Below are 15,362 nucleotides of genomic sequence, written 5' to 3'. Positions count from 1 at the left end.
GGTGAACTTATTTATTTTCCTGCAGCACACTGAGGCAATTTCCTGAGGGTACTGTCACTGCCCAATCCATAAGGCAAACCTGATTTGTTCTCTGCATGTGCGAGGGTCAGAGTAGCGGTGTCAGGAAGTAGCTGCAGTTTGAACAAATTGGGTTTCTAGTACGGATCAGGCAATGACTGATATTTTTCTTGGTGACTTGCCATGCGCCCCAGTGGGAGGAGAGACACAGAGGAGGGCACGGTGATGTAATCTTTGTTCCATGGTTACCTCAGACCCACTTCAAACTCTCTGTAATCCATGACAGTTAATATGTAGTCTACTGAAGGCCTTTCTGTTACTATGGTGACTCTCATTACAGCCATGTGAAGGCAGCAGGTATTTCCACTGTCCACTGCAAATTAACAGGTATATCAGTTATCATTTCTTTTTACACCTATATCTCCCTAAAAATCTCCTTAAAAATCTGTTCCTTTCTCCTCTTGTGTCTTCAACTACTGGGTAACTGGGGCAACGGCTGCGTACTTCATCTCAACATTTTAAATAAGAATACCTGTATTCTTATGTCACTGTCAGTGAGTTCTACAGGACCTACATGATGTGACAGAGACTGCCCAGGTTACATTCTGAGTGTTATTTAAAAAATCAGAATTTGTTTGTGTGTCATTACCAAGGTCATGTCAGTGTCACAGTGTGTAGATTAAGCAGAGCAACAACTATTTCTTTACCAAAGGGTGACTCTTTTAAGTGAATTCAACTCCAAGAGTCACTATCTGCTCCTGGGAGTATATCTGAGCTCTTGTATTCGTATTTTGAAACTGTACGTCCCAGACAGCAAGAAGTTTCGTATGAGGCCAGTGTGTCACTGATGGGGAGAGTCCTGTGTTTAAATGGAATAAAAGTAGTGAATGTGATTTGCTATGACTTTTACAATCTTTAATGCTTCATCTCACCCTGTTTCCAAGTGTGCTGCAGGTCTCCTAGGCGTAGCTGGCCACAAAAATACTACAGTGCACCTGACACTGACATTTAACTGTACTCTGCACCATGCTGCCGTTTTCATGAAAATAGAGCCTCTAATGTCCAAGATCACAATACAATCCACATACTGTAAAAACAAACACATCTCAGAATAAAGTCTGTTATCTTCCCATGAGAAAGATGTTGCCAGCCTTTATGCCATAAAAGTGAAATGTGCCATTGAAGAACCTGCACATGTGAAGATTCAAGTTTTTTCAAGTATATCTTAATACAATGCTCAAATATCTAGTAATATATTATATTTATATATTTAAATATACAGTACATTTAATACAATAATTCCTCCTTATCATACTGGTCATAAAGTGGTCCCTTCTGAGTGTGACAGAACTATAACAGTGTTCAGACAGAGGTGAATTTTAGATGTGGTCAATTTAATGGAAGAACGCAAGTGGGTGCGATTAAAAGCCAATTTTTCCAGAGACCATCACAAAACGGGGTGAAGACAAAGTTCATGTTTCAGTTTGGACTTTTTCAATTTCTGCAAAACAATTGCACTTATCCCAGGGCTTTAGAAATCTGCTTCATAAACATACAGAGACGAAAAAAAAAAAAAAAAAAGAGAGAGATTGGAGTAATTAATAGGAAGAACTGGGTACTGGTGCTAAACTTATTTGGAATTTTGAATGGATGAACATGTAGTTAGCTTGCTGGAGCTAATGTCAGCACCAGAAAAAGAGCATCAAATTGGTGTGACTGAAGCAGGATTAAAGTTCAGTTTGCATTGTGTACACATTGAATTCTGACAACATATAACTACCAGGACATATTCTGCTCTTGGTTTTTAAATACCAAGAGTGAATTGACTGTGACTTTGAAAGTTACCCACTTTTCACAATCACAATTACCTTTGGCTTAGCTTTAGGATGCATTTTTGCACTGAATGAGCCTAAGTCTGAAATCACTCTGTATTTACAATACTGTCCACCATTCTATCCAAGTGTCTGGATTTTTGCACTGTATAAATAAAAATTCCCACAGAGGAATAATAAAATGGTGACTGTGGCATATGCACCGTTTTCATGATGTCTATTGTACAGTATAGGGAGTAGTGTATGAATGGAGTAGTCTCCTCTATTTCTTTGTGCAATGGTGCAGTCACTTCACAGCCACTATGATGAGGAAGAATTATTTCAGTGACCAGAAACTGTTTCCACATACATGGACTTGGAGTATTACATTAAGACAGACCTGAAAACATCCAAACCTAACGTTCAACCAAGTAGCTTCAGTGTATAATGATGACAAGTTACATTAGCTAATACTCAGAAAAGCTCATGTGTTGTAGATATAAAATGTTCAGATCTTGTTTGATATATTACAAACAGAAGCAAATAAATTCATTCAACCAACAAACAAGGGCCACTGTTTTATTATTATTATTTTTTTTTTACCAGTGGCTGTTTTTAGGCTGTTCAAGTGCCACGAAAGTTTAATTAAATCAAGAGCTCCTGAGGCTGTTCAAATACTTAAAATCTCTATTTTACCCATGTGTTAAAATTACAACAAGACCACAAGGGAAGGTGAAGTTTCTGATCTTCTTCCTCAGCTCCTCCGTCCCTGTAATCTCCGGCAGTCTAGCACCACCAGCTTTGTTAAGGCAAAATTAAACAGTTAGGGCATTTCACTTTGCCTCCTGATCATTCAGCTCACACCAGACACTTGCAATCCTGACTTGTCAAACAACTGGCTGCTTGCAGTAGTATAAAACATAATAAACACTTGTCTCATTATCATGTTGTACACAGACAAAAAGAAAAAGAAAAAAAAAATGACAATCATATAAAATGTAGATATCAAATAGAAATCAGTTAACCAATGCACACCTGTATTCAGAGTCTGGGAGTTTAGGTGTGAGCTCACCCTGAAGGTCCAGACCAAGGGTGAGTTTTATGAATGGAATTACAGCATTGTCCTTTTAGTGTCTTTAATTTCACTGCCAATGCAAGTCCTGTCTGGTCTTATAGAAACCATTTCATATGAAAGATGATTAAAAAAATCTATAGATTTGCATTAAAATGTCTTCCATAAAGTTTTCAGGACCACATCTTGTCACTGGAACATTCTGACCAATAATATGCTGAGAGAAGAAGATGAGCTTGGTTCTCCTGTCCTCCTATCAGGTGTTGGTACCGCCTACAGGTGTCCTTTGCTCTGAGGTTCTGATCAGCACAACGACACAGACAACCCAACACACTCCAGGAGGAGGCTATACATTGGTCTCAAGGCCATTCATGTCAATGGTACAGTGTTCTTTGCTCTTCTTCAGGTGTCTCGGAGGAATCGGAGGCTTCTTCCTCTCTGACGGCGGCCGGACGCCCTCCTCCAGCTGCATGAGCCGTGCCACGTCAGGGGGGATGAGCTCGTGTTTGACTCCTGAGGAAGGGGGCCGGTAATTGCCGTTGTTGTTGTGACAGTTCATCAGAGGTGGGGTGTTCATCACGGGTTTGGTCTCACAGATCAAAGGCACCTGGGGGTGACAGGGGATCACAGGAAGTTGTGGGACAATGAAAATTTTAAAATATGTGTATCAGGAAGGTGTATCATGGAATTAAGAAGGATCCAGTGGAGTTTGACAAACACAGAATATTAGTTTGCGTGATTTTGTTTGGATGTTGTAGAACTTATGATAATTATACACAAAAAGCATCCTTCCTCCCTGAATATCTGTTATTTTGTTATTATTGTGTTTCGCAAAAACTTTGACATTTACAGAATCCAAAAAAGTAACATAATATCATGTCTTTTCAGCTTCAGGAAGCTGTGCTGACAGCACACTGGGGAGGCCAACCTTTGACCGAAACAGATCGATTGTTCAGAAGCAGCCCTTACAATAGTACCCTTTCAGTGACAAAACTATGCTTGTGTGTAATTCTGTCACAATTGTGTGAGTCTCATACTTTTGTCTCTTTCTGCAGAGAAAAGTCATCTTTCTGGACTGAGGCCTGAACTAAAACTCACCCCGTCTCCCTCTTTCATGAAGTCTTTCCTGCAGATGTGTGCCATGATGCCTGTGGCCAAGGCATCCCCCATTACATTCACCATGGTGCGGAATCTGTCTCTGTAGAGGAGGAAGACATTTGAGAAGAAGAAGAAGAAGAAGAAGAGATGGGCTCATATGTTTGTGCTCTGGTATGATTAGTTTGAATATGAAAGTGAACAATTCTACTTACAGTGCCCAATCTACTGCAATAATGAGAGTGATGTCATCGGTTGGCAACCCGACGGATGTCAGCACTATTACCATGGTGACCAGCCCAGCTTGTGGTATCCCTGCTGCACCAATACTGGCTGCAGTGGCTGTGATGCTGGTAGTGTTTTGGAAGGTCAGTATAATTACAGAGAGAAACAAGATGTCAATTAATACACATAAACATTAGAAACAATATGTAACAACTGAGGAGAAGAAATGTCTGTTGAAGCTCAACAGTGGTTCCTGTTGGATGTCATGGCCTATACACACCTAAAGGTCATAAATACCTGTTATGTAAAGCTCATGTTTTTTGCTCAGAAGTTACATCTCAACTCCTCTTTTCCAGCTGCAATTCTGTTATTTCTTAACTCTCTTGTGGCCGTATTCTTTTTGCTAGAGATTTACTGGTTGAGGCAGATGGCTGCTTCTGCTTGAGGTTAAAAGGAAGTTTTTCCTTGTCACTGTCACCTAGTGCTTGTTCATAGTGGGAAGCTGTTGAGTCTCTCTTTGTAAATATATTAATATAAAGAGTACGGTTTAGACCTGCTCCACATGAAAAGTGCCCTGAAATAACTTTCGTTTTGATGCATAAGCAAATAAGTTTCTAAGCCATTTGGTGCAGAATTTGAAAATTTCCAACTTTGCGACCCCCATGGTAACATCAAAAACAGATATGCTGGTAGACCAGCCCAGAGTCTTAGAAATTATGTTCACATTGGATGATAGTTTCCGATCATATACCTGCAATTAATGTTTACTATTTTGCTAGCTCTGTATGCAGACCTGCTTATCTATATATTCACTGAGCAAACAAGTCTCAAGATCATCACCTCCAAAAGTGTGATGATGCGTCTTCAGCACCAGTTATCACAAATGGTGTGCCATTGAGTGTGTGGAGAACTTCACTCATTTAGACAGCCTTACCCAGGAGGGACACAAAAGGACATCAAGGCAAGACATACAAGTCCATTTTGTTGAATGTTCTGATTACTGGCAGGAGACCAAAGCTAACATAAAAAGGAACAAGGCATTCCACAGTGGACGCCTGAGAAGTTATGAGGCAGCTTCAGGCCTAACAAGGTCACAACCTTGGAATTAAACTGACAAATCAAAAGCAATAACATCATCACTGAAATAAGGCAGAGGCAACCGCAATGGCAAGGCAGATAATTGCCAAAGGTTGCTCTTTGAGATGGACTCCTTTAGGCAAAAGAAAAACCTCAAAGACCAAGCTGGTCAGGATGCACTCAACTTGGGGGGAGGTTCAACATGATTAAGTAAGTAAGTTTAACTGTAATCATTATCTTTCTGTCTTTTGCCTAATCCTTACAATACCTTTATGACATAGTTTATTATCTTTCCCATGGCATGTAAAAAATCTTTGTCCCTGAGCATCCTGAGTAAACAGGATCATCCGATATTGAGTTTGTTGTCTGTTCAATAGAATTGAGCACTGACCAGACAGCACTGCACCTCAGTGAGTTTCATTCCACTCTGATCCCCACTATAGGATCACACCTGGGAACACTGAGAAGAATAGACAGATTTTTACCGAGGCTATCTCATTTTTTTCTACAAACAAAAACATCTGTCATCAGAACAATTTGAAAGATGTTATCATCACATCTAAATAAGATAATGTAAGATAGATAAATGTACTTTATTGATCCCGTGAGGGAAATTCTTGTGTTACAGCAGCAGAGACAGCGACAACATGAAACAACAGCAAAATGAAAAATACTCAGAAAAATCCATAGACATAGACATAGTGGTTTTAAAATGGAAATCATACAACATAATCCACATATTGGTCATTTATGTGGGCTTGTGTGTTGTCTCAATTAGTCTGCCCTCCTTTAGTATCAGTGCTCTCTCAGACTGAGCCACTCTTTTACTGAGGGCGGCAGCAAATATCAGGTAGGGTTTTCTTGATGAACGCTTACAGCAATTACTGATAATAACCTTGAAGGGAAAGTTGAGCATGTACACCTTAGATTATTTAGTATTCTTTCTCTGAATTTGTTCCCAGGATGGAATCAAAATAAGTCTATGAGTCAGGCAAATGAACTGAAGTGCTTAGTTCCATCTTCTGTGGTGTTAAATGAGAGATGGGTTCATAACAGTGGAGACTGTGTGGAGAGTGAACTACATGTTGGTTTACATCTGATATCTGGTGCAGATCCAGAGGTTGAGGATGGGATGATCCCACCACTCATCACACACAGCATGATGGTGAGAGATGGAGGTGGGGGGTGAGTCAGGGGTCAGAGGCCCAGCAGTGGCGTGACTGGGATAAGGTGGCTTTATCGAGGCCACATGGCTCTTTTCAGAGAGAGATAAGCGGATATATTCACTCTACAGTTGCTCTATAGAATTATATAGAAAAAAAACATACAATAGCAAGTATAGGGGAGGTTGACAAGTACAAAAGATATAACATTTTAATTAATGTTTCAGATAAAATTCAATTCAATTCAATTTTATTTATATAGTGCTGAATCACAACAAAAGTCATCTCAAGGCACTTTTCATACAGAGCAGGTCTAGACCATACTCTTTAAAATAGGTATTTACAGAGAGAGACCCAACAGATCCCACCATGAGCAGCACTAGGAGACAGTGGCAAGGAAAAACTTCCTTTTAAGAGGCAGAAACCTCGAGCAGAACCGAACTCAGGGTGGACGGCCATGGAGATGGATAATCTTTGATGGAGAAGACAAGACTTTGCCCTAACAATAATGAGCCATCATAAGACGTCTGTCCAGGCAGTAAGTCCAGGGTGCGCCTTGCCTCTCGCCCAATGTTTGGGCTGGGATAGGCTCCAGCCCCCACTGACCCTTCAGGATAAGTGGTATAGATGGATGGATGGACAAATAAATAAAAGATAAAAAAAAACATTGCATGAGTGCATGCAATAATATTCACTTCAAACAAAACTGAGATGGTTTTATCACTCAATAGAACAGTTGTGTAAATTGACATATCTGAGAAAAGATTTCCATGTTAAATCTACACAGATTCTTCTTGTATTTGTTGTTGAATGCACCAGGCATGTCAGAAACTGAATATGCTCTATTAGTATTTATGCCATCTTATTGTAGATTCACCATAGTGGTGTGTTTTTCCTAAGAGGGTTAAAAGTTAAAAGCACCAGTTTTCCTTGTGTGCATCGCTGATATTGTACACTGGGAAGATCAAGGAGATTAGACACTGGACTGAGTTAAAGATTCATTCCACATGATTTTCAGAAATTCATACATACATCTCCACAGTGTTTCTGTAATTCAGGACATTCTGTGCACTGTATAATACCTATGTGGTTTCTGTAATCTGAGCTTTCAGTTTTCTCTCCCAGTTCTTGAGCTCCCACAGGGGAGTAGTCCCTTACCGAGACAGGCACTAGGCACTGATTGATGCAAGAGTGTGAAATACCTGCTCCTGCACACTTGATAAATGGAAAAGAATGGATGGTAACATTGAAAAATAGCAAGTCAAAAATGGGACATGTTGGCAGTGAAGCTTCAATATTAATCTGTACTAAAGTGGTGATACTGCGTTATATACAGTCTTTTTAAAAAACTTTTTTAAATGGGTAATTGGAAACAGAAGTGGAGTGAAGAGCGTTCATTTTTGACATTCATTTGGACCTAGCTTCAAAAATAGGTGTGCTTGTAATTCTAATGCACCAAGCAGGCTGATTTCCATCCACACCCTCATATTAGACAATCATCAATACATTTTTCTTCTAATTAGTACGATCAGCCTCCCTCTGTATTTTGTCAGTCACCTGTATCTAGGGCTGAGCCTATTCAGAGGCTTTCTCCACTACAAGATTTAATCCTTGGTTTGGGGGCCCTTCTCTGAAAGTATTTCAGCTCCAGTATGCTGCCTGAATCGTTTCAAACAGCTGGGTCAAGTGCTCATCAAAGGCCTTCAATTAGAGTGGTTCTTTGAATGCTTGATAAAGTGCAGGAGCTTGTTAGTGACTGCTTCTGAACTAGTCTAAATCTAAAGAGTATGATCTAGACCTGCTTTATATGAAAAGTGCCTTAAGATGATTTGGAGCTATTTGAATAAAACTGAATTGAAAATCGAATTGAATTGTATGAATAATTACATTTTCTTTCCTCAAATTCATCATCAATCTTACTCTTTACTCACTCACTCTGGTTTAAAACATTTTCAAACTGGTGACGGGAATCTTCATACATATGTATTGCAACTAATCAGGTCAGAAAAGCATAGAAAAAAAGTGGATATTTTAAAACCAGAGACATAAATATGCCATAATGTCCTTCTGTTATTCAGTTTAAAGGATTTATTGTTGTTGATATCATTGCTTTAAAATCCCAATGATATCTTTCCCATGTTAATGAGCTTACAAACACAGATGGTCTATAGCACGGTCCACTGACCTGATGGTGATGATCTGGCCAAAGTCCAGCTCATAATTATTAACTTGTGCGATGAATATGGCCGCCACAGCCTCATAGAGAGCGGTGCCATCCATATTGATGGTGGCGCCCACAGGGAGCACAAAACGTATGATACGACGATCAATGTGGTTGTTCTCCAAGAGGCACTTGAAGGTAATAGGCAATGTGGCAGAGCTGTGGAAGACAAAGAATGAGACAGAGAGCTCAGAACATTCAGAGGTCAGGGGGAAAAAAGCGTTGCATAATCATCTCATAATTTCTCCTAGGCATGTGTGTGAACAATTGGTAACTATTTATGGTTGTTGTGAGAGAAACAGCTGAAACACTTACGAACAAAGAGAGACACAATAATGTTTTACAAGATATTCAGCATGCACAGATGCGTTTTACTGATCTGAATGATGTCTCTGCAGCAGGCACTCAGTCTGGCCTTGGCTTGGCTCAAAAAACACCAGATACTGTCACCACCAGCACCATTACACCACAAACTGAAAACACACCATTTAATTCTCAAATTAAATAGACCATACTGGTGTTTTTGCATGTTTTAACCGATTTATGTCAAATCACATTGTTTAACATCTCTGAGGAGTACTTTCCAAAGCGTGCTGTTGTGTTTTAGATGTTCAGTTTCTCGACCCCACCATCCCAGCAGCTACTGGTTTTCATTTATTTCAATATGGGCTAAAAATGAAACCAGTCTGATACAGTATGCAGCACAGTGAACATAATGTCTGCCATTTACATTAAGGTGTCATTTCCTATAACAATGTGCACGCACATGTGCAGGCCTCAACACATTCACATGCACACACGCGCGCACACACTTACACACACACAGATGGACAGGTGCCAGTCTAATCAAATGTGCGGAAGTCTCCTTTACATTCCAGTTTCTTCCCACACACACCAGATGTTTTCTGATCTCCCAGTGTCTCTTTGAGGGTTTTTGTGATCATGCTCCAGTGAATGGATAGGAAGGGAAAAGAGCTGGGGCAATAGAATTGAGGGATGTATCATTTTGATTCATAAATGACTGAATAAAAATCACTGACTTATCTTTTCGTAGCATGGTCATTTTCTTTACCTGGAGGAGGTTGCAAGGGCGATGAGCAGGGCTTGCAGGATTCCCCTTATGTAAACGATGGGACTTTTTTTGGTGATGAAGAAGTACATAGCAGGCAGGATGAACAAACCATGCAACACAAGACCAAATACCACAGTGACGGCATAGAAGCCCAGCTTCTTCCCCATGGCTGAAGGATCACTCATCTCCAGGATCTTACCGGCCACCAGGAACACGATGCCAAATGGGAAGTACCTGGATGAGGAGTAGCTCAAAGTCAGTGACGGCAGCTGTGAAGTCTTTCTAAGTGATACAACATTAAATTTGTTTACCTATAGATGGGTTTTTGTACAATCAGCATCTTATGATGACTGGGTGGGTGGGTAATAGAAAAAGTTCATTCATCGAAAAAAAAGAGACATTTCTACACAACTAAACTCTATCGGCAAACATAATAAGCAAATGTTGATAATGAACATATCAATAAAATGTTGACAGACAATGTATTTGTTTTTCACCAAAAACCAAAATATTCCAGTTCAGTGTCCATCTGTAGTAACTACAGCATTATTAAGCTGCTTTATGGTTATGCTTAGGCACTCACAGCATTTGATAAAGGTTAAGGAAAGACCGTGGCCTGGTTTAATACAGAAAAAAGACCACAGTGACTTCAGACAAAACATATTTATTTACATATGTTTATACTCTGTTGTTAATAAATGGAGCGCTTCATTCATTCAAAAAATATGCTGCTTCAGAACATTATCCAGCCAGCACTTAGTTGTGTGGAAACATAATTTCTAGGAGACTGGGTTGCTGAGAGTGCATAATTATATGATATATTTATGTCCAGTGATCTGGTCAGACAGCTGGATTCTAATGAGCAGGTAGATAGTTTTGCACAGAAACAGGTGAGAAGGAAACACCTGGTTTATGATAACAGCTCACACTCTTACTGTGTGTTCATGGCCATAATACTTGATAAAACTCTAAAAATACTTGATTAATCAAATATTAATCAAATATTTGGTTATTAATTGAATCTGGTATCAACACAGCTTCTAATGAGTGCTACCTTCCATCTATGAAGTACACTGCAGTCACCAAATAGTTTTTCACTGTTTAACACATTTAACATATACATGTGTCTGGGATATTTTGAAGGTAAATATCAGGATTTTCTTACATGGTCATGTAACTAATATCCTGTAATAACTGGGATTCTGTGTTCTCTCCATGTGGAGCAGGCACACAGCAGGTCACATTTGCTATTATTGTTGTTTTCTTAAATGCTCTTAACTTGTGCAGAGCAGTAGGAATTTTGTATATGCTAATATTCACAGGCTATATGTAAATGTACTTGTATGAGGGCTTCTTTGCTCTGGGACACTCACTTCCTGTAGACTTCATGTAGTCTGTGTTAGTGACATCACACATCCATTTTTCACTGTGCTAGCTCATCAAAGATGTCAAAAGTGATCTCACTTTAATATACAGTCTATCACAGTGTGACAGATGACATGTACATCATTTACTGCTTGTAAAACCCATCTGTGGCTCGATAAGGGGAAATGATACATAATAATCTTTACCATATAACAATGGCAACGATTCTAAGGACGGCCTCATTCAGACTCTGGCAGAAGTTCACCAATGCGCTGCCATTTGGTCCCATTCTTCCCAACATAATACCTGTGAGAACACAAAGTGCAGCCTTAAAAATAATGGATGAAAACATTTTTATTTCTGATATTTGAAGCCAAAGTGTACATGACAAAATTCACATGGAGGTAAGTAATATGTTTTTTACCCATTGTGGCAGAAAAAATAACAATCCCAAGGACATTCATTCCATCGCTTGTTCCTTCCCGTGTGCGTATGAGCACATCAGGGGGAGGAGTCAGGTCAAGGGCGAAGTTCTGGATGTCAGTGCCATTATCGTCCTGGATACCGTAGATGAGCGCTCGCCGCGTGGTGGACTCTGATTGGGTCTGACTCACCGTTGGCTTGGGTTTCACAATGAACTCGCTACTTGTTCGATACTGTTGCCAGGGAATAGAAACAGAAACAGAAAAAGACTAAAAAAAAGCTGAGCCTTTGTGTTTGTAAGTGTCATATATGATGTCAAAGGTTTTACCTGCTGAAACGTGGCCTGGACCAAATTAGATGGGAACATGTTGCTGCATGACAAAAATACACAATTACTACATTGAAATATGACTTAATGATTCAATAAGAATGCAAACAAGATATTAAGAACTTTGTGGTTTGGGGGTTAATAAGACCTGGGATTACTGGGATTAGCTTCTCATAAGGAACATTATGAGTGCTTTATTTTTTCATACAATCAGATCCTTTTTCACTACGGAGCTGAGGAGATGTGTTACAGGTTCTTGAAATGGCTGTGAGTGACTCATAGTCAGCAGATTCCAAAGAAAACAACAGTGAACAGCGAAGCTCTCGCTGTGTAAGCTCTTTAAAGGAGAAGTTTTGGCAAGAGTTGTCATTTTTCACCAAAAATCAAGCAGCAAAAATAAAATGACATTGTAGCTACAGGCTAAATAACTCTCCTGCTATTTCATTTGGTACAATCAAGTAACAGTTACCCTTATGTCTAAACAAACCAAATCATGCTGAAATGTTTGCAGCTGCTGAAGTTGTGCAACACAGAAATTGGAAGCATCCACAGCTTGACCTCACACCTCACCGCTCACAGTTATTTAGAATAATACTTTCAATTTTTTTAAATATCCTACAATGTAAGATAAACAAGAGGCGGAAAAGTTTCTGCTGTGAGACTCCTCACTCTAACCTTATCCAAATATCTGCAATTGTCCAACCTAAACTTTAACTTTTATCCCACACAACTATGGATTGGAATTTTTTTTTTTCATCATTCACTGCACTCCTCGACCAGGCACTCTGCTGTTTTGAGAGAGGGGGATATATAAAATATGAAAGGCCAGAGGACAATAATGGTCCAAACAGACTAATTTATCTCTGCCTCTGGCTCTATTAAAATCTCCACTGACTTAACAGCAGTGCAAAAGCTAATTACACACAAAGGTGTGTTAACACAAAAATAAAATACGGATGAAATATGGATCACTTACAAATTACTTACAAGTACTTAAAGTGAGGCTATGTAATTTAAAAAAATGAATAAAATACATAAATAACTAAAAATCTTCCTCTCTCAGGTGTAAAGTTAAATTCATAATCAAAGACATGAGACACTCTCAACACAATAATAATGCAATGAATAAAATACAGTGAAACCATATAATACTAACAGTAATTCAATCCAGATCTTAATAAACTCTAAATACAATAGATTTCTTTTAAGTAACTAAACATATATGTATGACTCCCAACTACAAAATACTATCTCTGACCTTAATCAGACAAACTATCATCACATTTATGAAATAAATCCAAAACTCTTGTTATCTTGTATGGTTTGAATTGTATCCTTGTTAAAGAATCTGGATAAAACTATGACTGAAAACATCAGGACAACAAAGCTCAGCTCAGGCTCTAATCCAATAGACTTTGTTTGTGCACTCAGTGATCGTATTGAGATCCAACAGGAGGCAGAGAGACAGAGGAGAGATAGAATGTGACTCATAAGGAAAACCGCTGGGAAAATTTAAGAGTGCCAACAACAACAACCCTCCTTGCATTCCACTGGTGTAGAGCTGAGACAACAATGAAGGTTCTAATTGACCACAAGGAGAAAATATTTGTTTCTTTCATGGACCAGACTATGGTGACCTGTCCTAGGTTTTACAGAGACTGTATGATCTTCAAAACTTGCCATTATAGCCACTTTCTAGCTGCACGAAACACATGAAACATGAAACCAAAGGGAACCTGGAAAGTACAATAGCTTAAAACAGCAGGGAACAAAATACTGCTGGAGCACTGATCAGCCTACAGTCTGGAGGCTGCTATAGATTGAAGTGTCTTCTGTGTAAAATGTCTGTGACTTTGTGCAATCATATGAAAAAAATGTTGTTGCAGATCAGTGACTGTCATGGCAGTAACTATATTTACAACCAATAACAGAATTTAAATGAAAAATGTCCTCAGTAACATGTAGAACACCCAGAGGAAGAGCTGTAAATGTTCAATTCTCTGTATTCTGACTTTTTTCTCAGAAACTTTCCGTGGAGATATTACAACCCTTTTCCCAGAGAGAGTGATTATTAGAGTGACTGACTGAAATGATGCTGATTTGCTGAATGTGTAAATAGGCAGCTGTTTGCTGATATATTTGCCATATGAATGTTTACAGGAATGTTATGACTGTGTTGTGTTACCTCTTAATACTGGTACTGATATTGTTTCTTTGTGTTCTCAGCCTTATAATTATACTTAAAGCAAGCATACAATTTTGAACTGGTCCCACTCTTAGAGTTTATAGCAACAGCATCCTTCAGGTCACCTGCTGATGTGTTCAGCCTGCCTACACAGCTCTGTGCTGTCTGATTAATGGCCTGGACTCAGACTCACCCCACTGCTCCACCATGAGCATGAGATAAAGTGCTTGGATTAGACAACCAAACACATACTTACAGAGGCACAGTGCAGGACAGGTTACCGTTAATAGTCCTGTTTACTGGTACTGGGTCTAAGAAACTAAGTAACGTGTCCTATTAAAGAAGATTAAATGTGTTTTAGTCAACAATGAAGTCATCCCGGACTATGGGAACTGAAAAGCTGAAGACAACCGATGTTTTCAATCCTGTCAGGATTTGTGACAAATCCAAACAGTCTGAAAAACTAGGATAATGTGAGGATGACATCTGCTCTTGAAACGTGTTATTTACTTAATTTCTCACCAAGAGCTGATTTTATGTCAACATGAGAATAAGGCGTGAGGTGGACAGTGTAACAGTACTGACTGCTAGAAGAGGGTGGTATGTTTCATTCTCCAGTCAACTCACTGGTAACATGACTGATAGCAGTGAAAGAAGAGAATAATATTATTACATTATTTTGCACAACATATTGCTGACCCTCTGCCATTGCCACTGAAATCTCAGCAGGTTAGATTAATATGGAGAGCTCATGGTGTTTTTTTCTCATCTGTTTGTTGACAGTGTGTCACAGAATGATGGCAGAAATATTACCAAGGGAACATGCTGTGCATACACCATATGTATTATAAAACATGTTCTTATTTTATATATAACAAACATTTTCAGTATATCTATATACTGCCTCCTGGGCACACAAGAAATCAGAATGTCATGAGACTGAACTACAAATATTTTCAACAATTTAACAACAAGAATGTTAGTGTCTGTACTCTGTCGCTCAGTAGCCTAAAGGATAACCACGGTCAATTTTTTCGCAGGACACCTGCGTCACAAACAACAAATTTGAAACTGTGCACATTTATCTGACAGCAAGGATTTTATGAAATGAGTTGCATTCTGGGAAGTGTATCCAGCATTTTTGAGTTGTGATTCATGGGGACTAAAAGTCAGGATATCTTGGCCTTTTTTGCTGTTGTCGATTTTGACCAATGCTTTTTCTTAATGTGTCCTCAAACTGTGTGAGAGTGCAAAACTCACTGGAGTCCCTGTTTAAACCTATGATAATGTGACTAACTAATGTCACA

The 15,362-nt window shown here is 39.1% G+C and overlaps 1 protein-coding gene across 2 annotated transcripts in view; it reads right to left on the bottom strand.

The window, feature by feature from the left end:
* Positions 1-1,657: 1,657 nt before the first annotated feature.
* LOC108878839 (excitatory amino acid transporter 5-like) overlaps positions 1,658-15,362 on the bottom strand; it is a 34,442-nt gene continuing 20,737 nt past the window's right edge. Inside the window, exons 4-11 of one of the 2 annotated variants that reach the window (XM_018669820.2) lie at positions 11,871-11,913; positions 11,544-11,775; positions 11,326-11,425; positions 9,755-9,988; positions 8,647-8,841; positions 4,212-4,346; positions 4,000-4,099; positions 1,658-3,508 (exon numbers count right to left, since the gene is read on the bottom strand). In XM_018669820.2, the coding sequence (XP_018525336.2) occupies positions 3,248-3,508; positions 4,000-4,099; positions 4,212-4,346; positions 8,647-8,841; positions 9,755-9,988; positions 11,326-11,425; positions 11,544-11,775; positions 11,871-11,913 (1,300 nt within the window). In that variant the 3' untranslated portion in view covers positions 1,658-3,247. Of the gene's footprint in view, positions 3,510-3,994; positions 4,100-4,211; positions 4,347-8,646; positions 8,842-9,754; positions 9,989-11,325; positions 11,426-11,543; positions 11,776-11,870; positions 11,914-15,362 lie in introns of both variants that reach the window. The other variant, XM_051077248.1, reaches the window with a different exon arrangement.

This window comes from Lates calcarifer, linkage group LG17 (assembly GCF_001640805.2).
Source record: "Lates calcarifer isolate ASB-BC8 linkage group LG17, TLL_Latcal_v3, whole genome shotgun sequence".
Lineage (NCBI taxonomy): Eukaryota > Metazoa > Chordata > Actinopteri > Centropomidae > Lates > Lates calcarifer.
The sequence above is the reverse complement of the archived record's forward strand: the minus strand, read 5'-3'. Positions and strand labels throughout refer to the sequence as shown.